At 48.3% G+C, this 12,692-nt stretch overlaps 1 protein-coding gene across 1 annotated transcript in view; it reads left to right on the top strand.

Annotated features, from left to right (window-relative positions):
- The window catches only part of Abcc4 (ATP binding cassette subfamily C member 4), a 219,589-nt gene that overhangs the window by 21,522 nt on the left and 185,375 nt on the right, over nt 1–12,692 (top strand). The window contains exons 2-3 of the mRNA XM_028771612.1: nt 11,875–11,985; nt 12,473–12,593. Coding sequence (XP_028627445.1) covers nt 11,875–11,985; nt 12,473–12,593 — 232 coding nt within the window. The remainder of the gene's footprint in view (nt 1–11,874; nt 11,986–12,472; nt 12,594–12,692) is intronic.

Below are 12,692 nucleotides of genomic sequence, written 5' to 3'. Positions count from 1 at the left end.
AACAGCCCCAGAGGAACTTGGGTGGCGGCTCTGCCTCGAGTCTTCTTCAAATGTGGTTCATAGACTAGAGAATGGCTGTTCTCTGCGTCCTGGGAGAAGTGTGGAGTCGTCACCTCTATTGACAACAGCACATTGACCCAGAATCATCAGTGAGATCTCCAGGGAAGTGCTGAAGTGCTGGGGTGGGGAGCAGAACCCAGACCGACTACCATTGTTGTCTGTCTAGATAAAGCTGGTTGGTGCCTTAGTCTAAGGATAGGAAGAGCTTATGATGTATATTTCTAAGTCTTCCCTGCTGTGAGGTCTACCTTAGATCACAATGCTAACTGAAAGATGGAAGATGTATAGTACCATGGATGAGTGAGGCACAGTAATTAGATTTGTTACCACAAATGACACCAGTATGTATTAGCACTTGGGTTACTGGCCTCATGGAAAGCTCGAGGCTTATTGCATGCCTGATGTGAAGACCATACGAATGTGGGTTTTCTCCCAATCTTCCCTCCTCCTTCCTTTCTTCTCTTGGCAGTGGAAAGGACAAGTATGTATGCACTAGAGTCAGCAGAGTAACTAAGTCTTAGGTAGCCTCCTCTGAGCATCAACCATGATCAGCTCCCGGCCAGTCTTGTCTGCTCTGTCCTACTCTCTTCCCCACTTGGAGACTTGTATACACTTGTGTGTAATTGGTTACAAGCTCGGTGACTGAAAAGTAGTGCTTCCTTGCTTTTAATTTATAAAGGGACACTAGAACCTTGTTTTGTTCAAGTGGCTACTCATTTGCAGTCTCCAGGAGTATTCCAGGGGATGTTTATTTATGATCATAGAAGCGCTGTTCAATTAACCATGAATACCGCACTGCCGTCTTGCCACTTTCTGTGTGTCCGTATGAGTTTGTGGGTGCACATCTGTGTGTGAGTGCATGTGCAAGCCCGATGATGTTGATGTTAGATGTCTCCTTCAATCCCTCTCCACCTTAGTTTTTGAGGTAGTGTCTTGCGCTGGTCCTGGAACTAACAACAAATCCAGCTAGATAGCAATACAGCAATCCTCAGGGTTTCTTCTATTTCTGTCTCCTCAGCACTGGGATTATAGGGACATAGTGCTGTGTATGACGTGTGTGTGTGTCTGTGTGTGTGTGGTCAGAGGACAACTTAGAGGAGTTGTGCCTCCTTCCACCACGTGGGTCTGAGGGATTAAATCAGGCTCTCAGACTTACTGGCAGGTGTCTTTGCTTGCCGAGCCATCTTGCTGGTGCAGGTTAGACCATCTATGACCATCCAGCTGCCTCAATATGGCTTTTTCACCTGTACAACCTGCTATTCTCGGAGGCTTGGTCTCAGATCCACAGACTAGAAGCCCAACAATGGGGATCTGGCTTTGCAGCTCAGGGGGTGCACAGGTGTTTACTTGTAGATTAAAATTCAACGTCCCTGTCTGAATGTTCGAGGGTGTGGCCACAAAGTAGGAGGAGGGAGACTTTAAACCGTGTCTTTTCCTCCTGGTGCTGCCAGCAGAAGTGTTGGGAGGGAAGTGACGGGCCCGTGGGGGCACTGTGCTAACATCTACAGTTGTATTTGACTGGGGTGTATTTAGTGAAGCCATGAGGAAGCTGTCAGAGCGGAGGGGCTGACTTCTTGACTGTCAGAGGCTGAGGCTGTCGGTGTCTTGAGAAGTTAGTGGGAAGTCAACAGTTCCCAGAGTTGATAAGGACTTTACAGGGTCCTGCCTCAGACTGTTTCAAGCCCATCTTCCCTTCAGAACTTCTTTGTAAGATAGGGGTCCCAAAGAAACTCACTTCTGACCCACTGAATATACATTCAAGGCCTCCTATGACCCGTTTGGGTTAAATAACAGTATCTCACAGGTCTCCGGAAACTGCTATACTCGGAGGTATGATTTTTCTACAGCGTGTGCATACTGGTTGGAATCAAAGGGAGGGTCCTAGAGGGTGGGGCCTGGCAGGATCCTAAATGCACAGCTTTCTTGTCCTGTCCCATGAGTTGGGATTTGCCACTTTCTGGACATGCTAATTGCTGCCACATTGTTTTATAATGATACCCAGAGCGTTGCCAACTGGGAAAGCTCATAAAAGGCCTCAACGGCTCCGGGTTTCGTTCTGCAGGCGCAATTGATGTGTGTGTGGGTCATGGGACCCATCTCAGACTTTGTGCCCCCTAAGTCCCAGAGGCTAGGCAAAGCCCGTGCCTGTCAATACATGATTCATCTTTCTGGGGCAGCTTCCATCTGTGGTCACCATCGTATAAACTTTCCAGGGGACCTAATGTGAGTCACCTTGTTAGCATAAACCATCAGACCCCGTGACCTGGGAAATTCCCAAGACTTAGAAAAACTAGGGTCAAAGTCCAGCCAAAGTCATCATTGCATGAGTTCCCTCCCTCCCACCCCTGCCATCTAGATCCCCCCCCACGGTCCCCCAAAGCCCTCTCCACTGACTGGGAGAGCATTCTAGAGTCAGGTTGGAAAAGCCAGGGACACAGCCCTAAACAGCCACAGCGTTCAGGAGGCAAATGCTGGCTCAGAGCCCCTGGCCAAAGGGTTGATGCTCCATCTCCTGGTGGAAGAAGGCACTCTGACTATACCATCAGGACTTGCAGCCCAATCCCCCACTGTCTGGACAAGAACCTGCCGCGAATCACACATGAGCTGGCCTCGTACAGACCATCTTCTGTCTACCACTTTCCCCCTTCACGGAAGTATAAACAATGGCGTTCAATCAAGTTTCCTGTGGCTGTCCCATGAAGTGACCATACACTTGATGGTTTAAGACCCAGAGATTCTACACTGTTCTGGAGACCAGGTGTCTAAAATCTGGCCTTGTACCCTCTGGAGACCCCATGGGAGAATTTTCCAGACCGAGTACATGCAGCTTTTGGCACTGGTGACTGTTGGCCTGTGGTTGCATTCTTCAGTTTCTTCAGACAGCCATATTGTAGTGGTGAGTTGGGCTATACTACTTTGGCTGCCAGCAGATCACATGTATGCACGTACACCACACATGCATGCATGCCACGCACGCACGCACACACGCACGCACGTATGCATGCCCACACGCCCAGGAGCTATCTGGATTTTCGAACGGAAGACACACATGTATGCCAGTTAACCTTAAAATGCCTTGGCAACCTCAAAGGCTGGGCACTCTTAATCCTTCCCCTGCTACCCCAGGCCCAATCGGGCAAGGGGCCAGTGGCCACTTATATAGCTCATTGACGTTATCTCTTGTAGCTATGTCCACCCCGTATCCCACTGCTTCACTACGATCTCTCCTTTTCTAACCCTCTGTGTTCTAGCCATTGAAACTAAGGGTCCCGCCCTGTCTCCCTTTGCCCAGCCATTAGCTGTTGATATCTTTACTGATCGATCAAAACCCGACTTGGACACACAGATTTCTGATTAAATCAAAACTTTAGACCTAATCTCCAACAGGCAGCTGAGCCCCTTCCCCTCTAGGAGGGCGTTTTCACGGTACCTACGTTCCCCATGAATCTAGGAAAGGAAGTGCTTGCTGAAGAGTCAAGTCAGAGGTCAGGGGGTCCTGAAGGAGCCATTCAAGGGAAAAAAGCTACCTATACTCATGTGTGTTGCTGGTGGGCATGTAGAACCATTGCTTGGAGGAGAGAATGTCTAGCATTTTCTTGAAAAGGGGAACGCACTCTCACATCATTACAAGGTTGTCCGAGCTTAGAGAGTCTACCGCATTCTGAAGTCAGCTGTGGAAGCTGAGACAGACAGACAGACAGACAGACAGACACACACACACACACACACACACACACACACACACACACACACGCCAGCACTGGCCACCTGCTGTAGGAGGCAGACACTGCACTGAAGGTGGTGAGTTTTAAGAGTGGGCAAGGCTGTGTCTATATGAGCATTAGGGACACAAGGATATGCTCTAGTTTTTGCTCAGCTTTTCTGTGAACCGCAAAGCACTCTAAAACCTAAATTGTCCCTAAAATTTTAACAGAATTAAAAAAAAAAAAAAGAAAAGGGCGGAAGTCTACTGGGTGGGGATGAAGCCAGGCGTATCAAGGCATGTTATTGGCACAAGTTGGCGACCAGATTGGCTGTGAGGTGGGGATCCTGCTGTGACTAGAAAAGCCGGTTGGGGCCACTGCAGATACACATGACTTCAGTTAACCTGGATACATGCATGTCTATTTCCCATGGAGTAATGCACGTGAGGCAATGTCAAGCCTACAGTATGGATCGTTTTAATTAGACAGATGTGAATTCCGTGTTAGCATACTTGTGATCCACTCTCCGAGTCCATGTAAAACATGTTCTCCTCTGGTGACCCCAGTGAAGGGCATCAGATGCTCCCCTCCCTCCCTCCCTCCCTCCCTCCCTCCCTCCCTCCCTCCCTCCCTCTGTCCCTCGAGGCTCTTTGAACGTGGGAGCAAGAGCCATGTCACACCTTATGGGGAATCAGTTTGATCGTTTGGAAGAAAGTGTTTGATTCAAACAGGTAGTGCTAGCCAGCTTCTCAGGGTCGGTATAGCACACTTGGCAGCTCAGGAAGGACCTAGATGACAGTTGAGTCTTGTGCTGCCTCTCAGGTGGCCTCAGAGGAGCTAATAAGAGGAGGATACCGCCTGCTTCTTGGGAGAGCTTCTGTTTGGTAGTTTGAAGGGGCCTGGTTCTCTTATCCCAGCCCAATTATGTGACTCCCGCTGTCAGAATGGGATTGTAAATGTGATTCTTTATTTCACACTTTTTCAAAGGAGAGGGGACAATTTATCTGTTTGTTCTTGGAGTTGGTTATTTGGGAAGAGGTGATGGTGAGGTAGAGGAGGCCGAGAAGCTGGGAACAGCATGGATTCACCCTAGGGAGGGAAGGAAAGCTAGGAGATCCAGATGAACCTGCAGGCCTGAGCCCCTGGATAGGACCTGTCTTTACCCTGTTCTTTTTATCTTTCTTGGCTCCCTTGAAGTGAGCATCTTCCATGCTCACTGCTACCATGACATACTGTCTCACGACAGGCCAAAATCTGTCTCACAACTGAGCCAACCAGCCATTTACCAAAGCATCTGAGTAGCGTGTAGCATGTGAGAATCCACGGGGAACTGGATGTGGAGATGCAGAGACTGGGACATCAGGTAGGAGGGAAATGGAGCCTGCTTATTTTAATATACACCAGGCAGGAGGGCTTTTGGGAATGGGATAACTAATTAATGGATATTTTATTTATTTACATTCCAAATGTTACCCCCTTTCTCAGTTTCCCCTCTGGAAACTTCCTGCCCCATCCTCCCTTCCCCTGCTTCTATGAGGGTGCTCACCCACCACCCACCCACTCCCACCACCCCTCCCTGGCATTCCCCTACACTGGGGCATCAAGCTTTCACAAGACCAAGGGGCTCTTCTCCCATTAATACCAGACAAGGCCGTCTTCTGCTTCATTTGCAGCTGGAGCCATGCGTCCTTCCATGTGTACTCTTTGGTTGGTGGTATAGTCCCTGGGAGCTCTCAGGCATCTGGTTGGTTGATATTGTTCTTCCTATGGGGTTTCAAACCCCTTCAGCTCCTTCAGTCTTTTCTCTAACTCCTCTACTGGGGTCCTGGTGCTCAGTCCAATGGTTGCCTGTGAGCATCCACCACTGTATTTGTCAGGATAACTTTGAGCTTTGCTTCATTTGTTTGAGTCCCTAGGCTGGACTTGAACTTGTTATATCTAAGATGACCTTGGATTCCTGCTACCTCCCATGTGCTGGGATTACAGACACGGCCTACCACAGCCCTTAGCAGTTGTATTTTGGGAATGTTTTGGGAAAGATGACAGCCTGGTAGACGCCTCATGTATGTGTTTAATGTGGTTTGGACATGGACCCAGAGTCCAAGGAGGCCAAGCGCTGACCTACCCCGAGATAGCACAGTCACGCTTGTGCCCATCGCACACTGGTCACGATTGTGCCCATCTCACACTGGTGATCACACTGTCACAGTACAGGGAGAGCAAGGTGAGCTGCAGGCAGTCGGGTGTGCTAGGCTCTCCGAGCCAGGCCACCGGGAACTCTGTGATGAGGAAGACCCCGGGAACATGGAGGGTTTTGTTTGGTTATTCTCTTGCTTACTGGATGGGGATGAGGTCAGAGCCAACCACCTGGCATGCCAGAGGAGAAGCTGGTTGTCGGTGGTTTGCCCCAGCTCTTCCCTGGCAACATTTAGTCACTGACCAGCTAGGAAACAAACTTCGGCCTGTCTGTTCCTCATTTCACCTTCTTGCTGTTTCCAGGCTTTCGACCCTGGGAAACCTCCACCATTCAGATCCATTCACTGTTCGTGTCTGTCACCCACGACTGTTCTGTCCTGTACCACAGACTGATAATGGGTTTGAATGGAAATAAGTCTAAACCGAGGACTTGCAGAGAGCATGTTCATTCACGCATTGGGCGAGTCAGAGTGTCTTCTGTGTGCACACCGCGTTCCAGGTTTGGGACGTGCTTGCGTGCTGTGGAGAAGAGCACTCTCTTAAAATGGTGAAGTGTGATAGCCCTTCAAATGTTTTCCTTGGGTGGGAAGTTTAAGCATGGGTAAAGGAAAGGCTGTGTCTCAGAGGTGGGCTGATGTGACTGTTTTGCAGGTCCAAGTGACAGGTGTTTGTGCACATAGACAGTCTTGAGACAGTTGGGATGGCTCTGAGAGGTTGCTAAAAATCCTGGGCAACTGGAAACATGTGGTATCGTTTACCATGAGAAAGGGAGGGAGGTTAGGCCATGTGAAGGGCAGGCAGGGTTTCAAAGAACAGAAAGCATCTGACTGGGGCTTTTTAAAATTTGGGGTCCTTATCTAATGCACAGGAGAAAGAAAGTGGACAAGAAGTTGCTTGTATGATCAGGTGTCTTATTCATTTATTTCTAAATAAAATTAGGTCCACTGCAGGAAATTATACATCAGGATTCTGAGAAGTTCTGTTAGTTTGCCTTGAGAGGTAAAGTTTGATGCGATTCTGTTAATAAAACCCTGTTTTGACCCAAATGACACTAGTGTTTCGCCCACTAGGGGGACTTAGCTCTCTTGCTGTGCACCTGAAACTTCTCGTGATGCCATTTCTTCAATGGAACTATTTCAGAGGAACGCTGAAAGGGAAAGGCAGGCTGCATGCTAAACCCTTTCCCTTGTTGGGGTATGGAGAACACTGGAAGCTTCCTCAGACACCCTCCCTCCCCCCAGAAACACGGGAACTGGGAATCAAATGAAGAGCAACCAGCCATGATGTTGCATTAGGACCTGAGGATACCAAGTGTCAGGGGTCAGGGTTTAGGGCTGTGCAAGCTCCTGTTACTGTAACAAATGCCCAGAGACAGCCACCTACAGAGAGAAAAGGACTGCATTAGACCACGGGTTTGGAGGTTTCATTCCGTGATGGTGACCGTGGCTCTGTGGTGGCTCAGGACACATATGTAGCATCCGAGAGGGAGATGGAGAACAGGGGTCAGGTTTCTGACAACTCCTGTCAACAGCTGTGCCCCCCCCTCGCCTCTGTCTGGCCTGGGGACTAGGTCATTACGGGGTATTTAAGAACCAAAGGACAGCTATAGGTCATTTTCAGAGACCGGATCGATGACCATTCTGAACTTTCTTCTTTCTGCTTTGTTGTTTCCAGATGGGTAAGGTTTGGGTGGGGGTGTGAAGTCTCTACTGTTTGATGTTTTAGCAATCTCTCAAGTAGTCATTATAGTATGTGTTTGTATGTGTGCGCGTGCTTGTGTGCATGTATATGTGCTGTGCATGTATGGATGCCGCAGCATGTGTGTAGAGGGTAGCTTTGTGAAATTAGTTCTTGCTTTTCTCCTTTATGTGGGTCCTGGGGCTCAAACGCAATTGTCAGGGTTCAAGTGCTTTTATTGTTGGAGCCATATCCCCTCCCCCTCTTTCTCTCTCCCCCCCCCCTCTTTCTCTTTCTTTCTTGAGCAAGGTTCCATGTCGCCCAGCCTGGGCTCATACTTATTGTGTAGCCAAAGATATCCTTTTATTCCAGACTTCTTCTGTCTCCCTCCTAAGTGCCAGGATTACAGACATGTACCATCACCCTGGTGGCGGCGGCGGCTGCTGCTGCTGCTGCTGCTTCTTCTGCTTCTTCTTCTTTTCTCTCTCTCTCTCTCTCTCTCTCTCTCTGCCCCCCCCCCTTTCTCTCTCAGATATGAAACTAACTTTGAGAGACTTGGGCACTCTCCTTTACGCGGGCTGCAGTGGGAGTTTAGCATCCTTTGCGTCTTCACCCCTCTTTCCCATGTACATTCTTGTTTCACTTGTGGCTCTGAGCATTCACTATCTTTACAGGTGTGAACACAGACACCTTCCCACTCGTGTGGTGGATAGGACATCACCGGGTCTCAGGATCAGGAATAGAGACAATCTTCCCTCCCAGAGCTGTTCTTTAATGTTTACTTCCAGGGTGGTGGTGGGGGGAGCTCTTTCTTTTTAATAGATTGTAATTGTTAGGTTTATTAGGCTTGGCTTCTGAAAGAAGTATGAAATATCAAAGAGAGAACAGTACTGACGCAACAACTATCAAGTGTCTGCAGCCATCCCAACCCAAATGCGCCGAGCCACACGTCAGTGGCTAATCAAGTAATGAAATAATATTTAGTTCCATCATAGTTAGGTGCAAAACAGGGAAGAGAGGGACAGAGGGGTGGAAATTGCTTTCAGGATGCTGAGGAAGTAAAATGGAGAGGGTTTACTAGCTCGTGGGGAGGTTAGTGTTTGTTTCTTCTACCTGTATGCACGGTAAATGTGAAGTTCACAGACTGAGTGTTTGAGTCTGGATGATGGAGAAAAGGATCATACACTGTTTCTCAGGACACTGAACTGCTGAGTTGGCATCCCTTCCCTCTCTAGCACACTGAGGAAACAGTTTTCAGAATCTCTCAAATTTTAGAAAAACAACAACAGCAGTAGCAACAATAACAACACTAGATTAAAGGTCCATACCCTTCTGTAAACAGCTTTATGGAAGAGACCCTCCTGCTGTCTGGAGGTGGTGCTGAAGGCTGTGATGATGGACCGGAGACTGTCATCCAGACGGCTCCTGTCCCTCTGAGCTGATGGATGGCTGCCTGCGTGTGGCCTGCAGCAAGATATCCTAGGTTGGCTTTCTGGCGGAACACACTTGAGGCCAGTGCTCGGAATGATGTGGCCATCTGTCTTATACAAGGTCTCATCCACTACGCCCGCAGCTGTGGGTTGCACGCCTGTCCCACCAAGCGCTGTGTTTGGTAGCAGAGTTGTGCGTTGCATGGGGGTAGCCACTGCTCTGAAGGAGTTATAGGCAAGGATGTGTCAGGCAAGGATGAAGCGAGGCTATAAGCAAGAGAGAAGGGAATGCTGGGAACTTTGGAGTCAAGCATGGCTCATCTGACAGCGACCTGGGATTGATGACTAAATTCTCTCATAGATAAATTCTTTTAGAATGAAGGCACCATTTGACCTGGGTCTCCATGTATAATCAATCACCCGTTGCTTAACTACAGAGTATTCTGAGGAACTGTCACCAGGAAGTTTTGTCATTTAGAACCCTGTGTGTGCTTACACAAATCAAGATGGCTGGTGGTGTTTATATAACACTTGGTGTTATATATCTTAGGGATTACCATAGCATAACTAGTTATTGTCCATCAGAATGTTATGTTGCACATGACCACATATGACTTAACACACAGATGATCAAAGATAGTTTCTTATCCCAGTGTGCTTTGCTTGAAAGCAAATTAAGCCAGGCAGTGGTGGCGCACGCCTTTAATCTCAGCACTTGGGAGGCAGAGGCAGGCGGATTTCTGAGTTCGAGGCCAGCCTGGTCTACAGAGTGAGTTCCAGGACAGCCAGGGCTACACAGAGGAACCCTGTCTTAAAAAACCAAAAAAAAAAAAAAAAAAAAAAAAAAAAAAGAAAGCAAATTAAACTGTGTTTCTCAGCCTGGGTTTTGAAATTTGGGTAATGAGAGAGCCTGGGAGATTCTGTGGTATCTTCTGAAGAAAACTTTGAGTCTGTGTTGTGTTCATATATTTAATTTGATATCACTCCCTCTTTATAATGTTGTTACATATGATGCAAGTGCAGTTAATCGTGCAGTCTCACTGGACACGGTTATCGTTGCTTTCCTACTTGAAGGGGCTTGGTTCTTGAGTTGGAACTCAGGACATGTACATGCTAAGCAGTTATTTGGCTACTTATCTATACCCCCAAGACCGTTTCTTAAACATTATATTTCTTCTCCAAGTTGATTTTTACCTGCTGATTGAAAACAAAACTCACCACAAACCGTATCACGCCTTTTTAAGCCTAAAAGTATGCTAATGAATTCCACTCAGAAGTTCAGACTGGAAAATACCTGATGTTCTACTGGAAGGAAGGGCTCGGGCATGTAGGCGGCGTTTCAGACATGTCTGGGGAGCCACCTACATTGATTTAAGACTTGCAAAGTGGCAAGTGTTCTGAAAACCTCTTGGGGAGGGTGCTAAGAGAGAGGTAAACTGATTGGTCCTTCTCAGTGATCTCTCAGGATCTCCAGGGTGGACGAGGCAGGGGCATTGGTGCTTTTTGGAACCCCAGGTTTATCTTGGAAGCCCTTGTAATGTCTGCTACGGTCTTGGGGAGATACCATGGCTCCCAGTCAAAGGTCTGAATCTCTGGAATGTCCTGAGCAAGTTGTGAGGAAACTGACTACACACCTTGTCCCTGGAGCTGCTGAGCGCTCGCCTCTATAGAAACCCGAGAGCAGCGGCTTCTCTGAGAAGCTTCCCATAGTACATGGTCTCCTGTGAAGTGTGCCTACGGAATAGAGACAAGAGGAAAGACATTGATTCAATAATCTCACCTATCAAAGCTTTCTAGAAGGACCCACATTTAATTGCCCAAGAGTGACACGTGTATATTTCTTGGACTTCGGAAGCTTTCCCACAAGAGATGGAAGATTGTTCTTGTGTGTGTGTGTATTGGGGAGGCAAGGGACAGGGGAGGGCTGAGCTCCCTCGGACAGTGGCTGACATTTGTCTTCTGGAACTCTATTGTTTATAGCCACACCCCAGGGGCTCTTCATTCTTCAGATGTCCCTCCATTTGCCCAAGGCTGAGGGGGGGAGAGAGAGAGGGAAGGAAAGAGAGAGAGAAAGAAAGAGAGAGGAAGAAGAAGGAGGAGGAAAAAGAGGAGGAGGAAGAGGAGAGGAGGAAGAAGAAGAGGAGGAGGAGGAGGAAGAAGAGGAGGAAGAGGAGAAGAAGGAGACAGAGAGAGACAGAGAACACTCACTGGTTAGCAGACATATATCCAGAAAGTGGCCACATCTATGTAGAATCTAAGGCTGGAGGGTTTCCAGCCAAAGCCCATTCAGGCTTCTCACTAGAGAGTGATTTTCAGGGTGCTCACCAGCCAGCTCTATAGCAAAGGACCCGAGTTTAGAATAACTGTAGAATAAAGGACCAAGCAGGTTTCCGTACCTGGTTTGTGGTAAATCTCACTGATATGCTTGTACATACATGCATGCATGCATACATATTTATCATACGTGCATGTGTGTCTATGCTAGGGGAAGATAGTTGACACCCAGAGATATAGGTCACAGAGGTACTGAGCTGGTATGAATGGAGAGAGGATGACAGAGGCCAGTATTAAGATATGATGTCTTGATGTCAGAGTGCTCTCATTGACTGCTTCCATGGTTTCCCAGGTGTGTAGAACGAGAGTGGGGGTGGGGAGCACACGCCCGTTTCATGCATCAGCACAGATTTAACCTTCCTCTGTCTCTGTACGTTTAGAACACGGAGGTTGACAAAACTCGCCGAGACGGAGATTCTACTTAAACACAAGTGCGCGGTTCTGAGCGTGTCATCCCTTTAAATCTTTAACAGGTGGCTTAACCCGTTGTTTAAAACTGGTCATAAGCGGAGACTGGAAGAAGATGATATGTTTTCAGTGCTTCCCGAAGATCGCTCAAAGCACCTTGGAGAGGAGCTGCAAGGGTAAGCGGCAGCAGCTTAGAGGAGAGAGGTGAAGCCTGGGCGGAAGCGACATGGCTTGGAGGAGGTCTGGCCTCTTCCTGGGGCTCTATTCTCCCAACTCTGCACCCCTCTCATCAGGCTGTCCTGACTTGGTCTGACTTAGTGACCTGGGGAAAGAAAACTTTGTGTTGGTGCTCCCTAGGTCTTGATGCTTGAGATCTGTCCCTGGGAATGGTTTCACCAGAAAAGTAACCTGCCTTCTCTGGCTGCCAGGGTTGTTGTAATCTGGCAGAGCTCGGCAGTGACCTGTCCCCTGAGATGTTACCCCCTGAGGTCTATTTTTCTGGTGCAGTGGAGTCTGCCTCACACATCTTTCTGGGTCCCTCGGGACAATTAGCCAGTGTTTGTGCAGCATCCGCAGAGTAACCTGTCATAAACACTTACCTGTCCTTCTGTCCTTCCGTTTTATTCAACGGCAATCATGCTATCCGCTTTTGTCTTCCTGTAGGTACTGGGATAAAGAAGTTCTGCGAGCCAAGAAGGATGCACGGAAGCCATCCTTAACAAAGGCAATCATAAAGTGTTACTGGAAATCTTACCTGATTTTGGGAATTTTTACGTTCATTGAGGTAAATGTTAGTCACGTCGCGGCTGCTGTCTCTGAGGGAGTGTAACGGGAGGAGGCATGCTAGCTGTCAATCACTGTGTCCCAGCGAGTGGGGACCGGC

This window comes from Grammomys surdaster, unplaced genomic scaffold (genome assembly GCF_004785775.1).
Source record: "Grammomys surdaster isolate TR1022 unplaced genomic scaffold, NIH_TR_1.0 65, whole genome shotgun sequence".
NCBI lineage: Eukaryota > Metazoa > Chordata > Mammalia > Rodentia > Muridae > Grammomys > Grammomys surdaster.
Note: the sequence above shows the minus strand (reverse complement) of the source record. Positions and strands in the feature narration are given on the sequence as shown.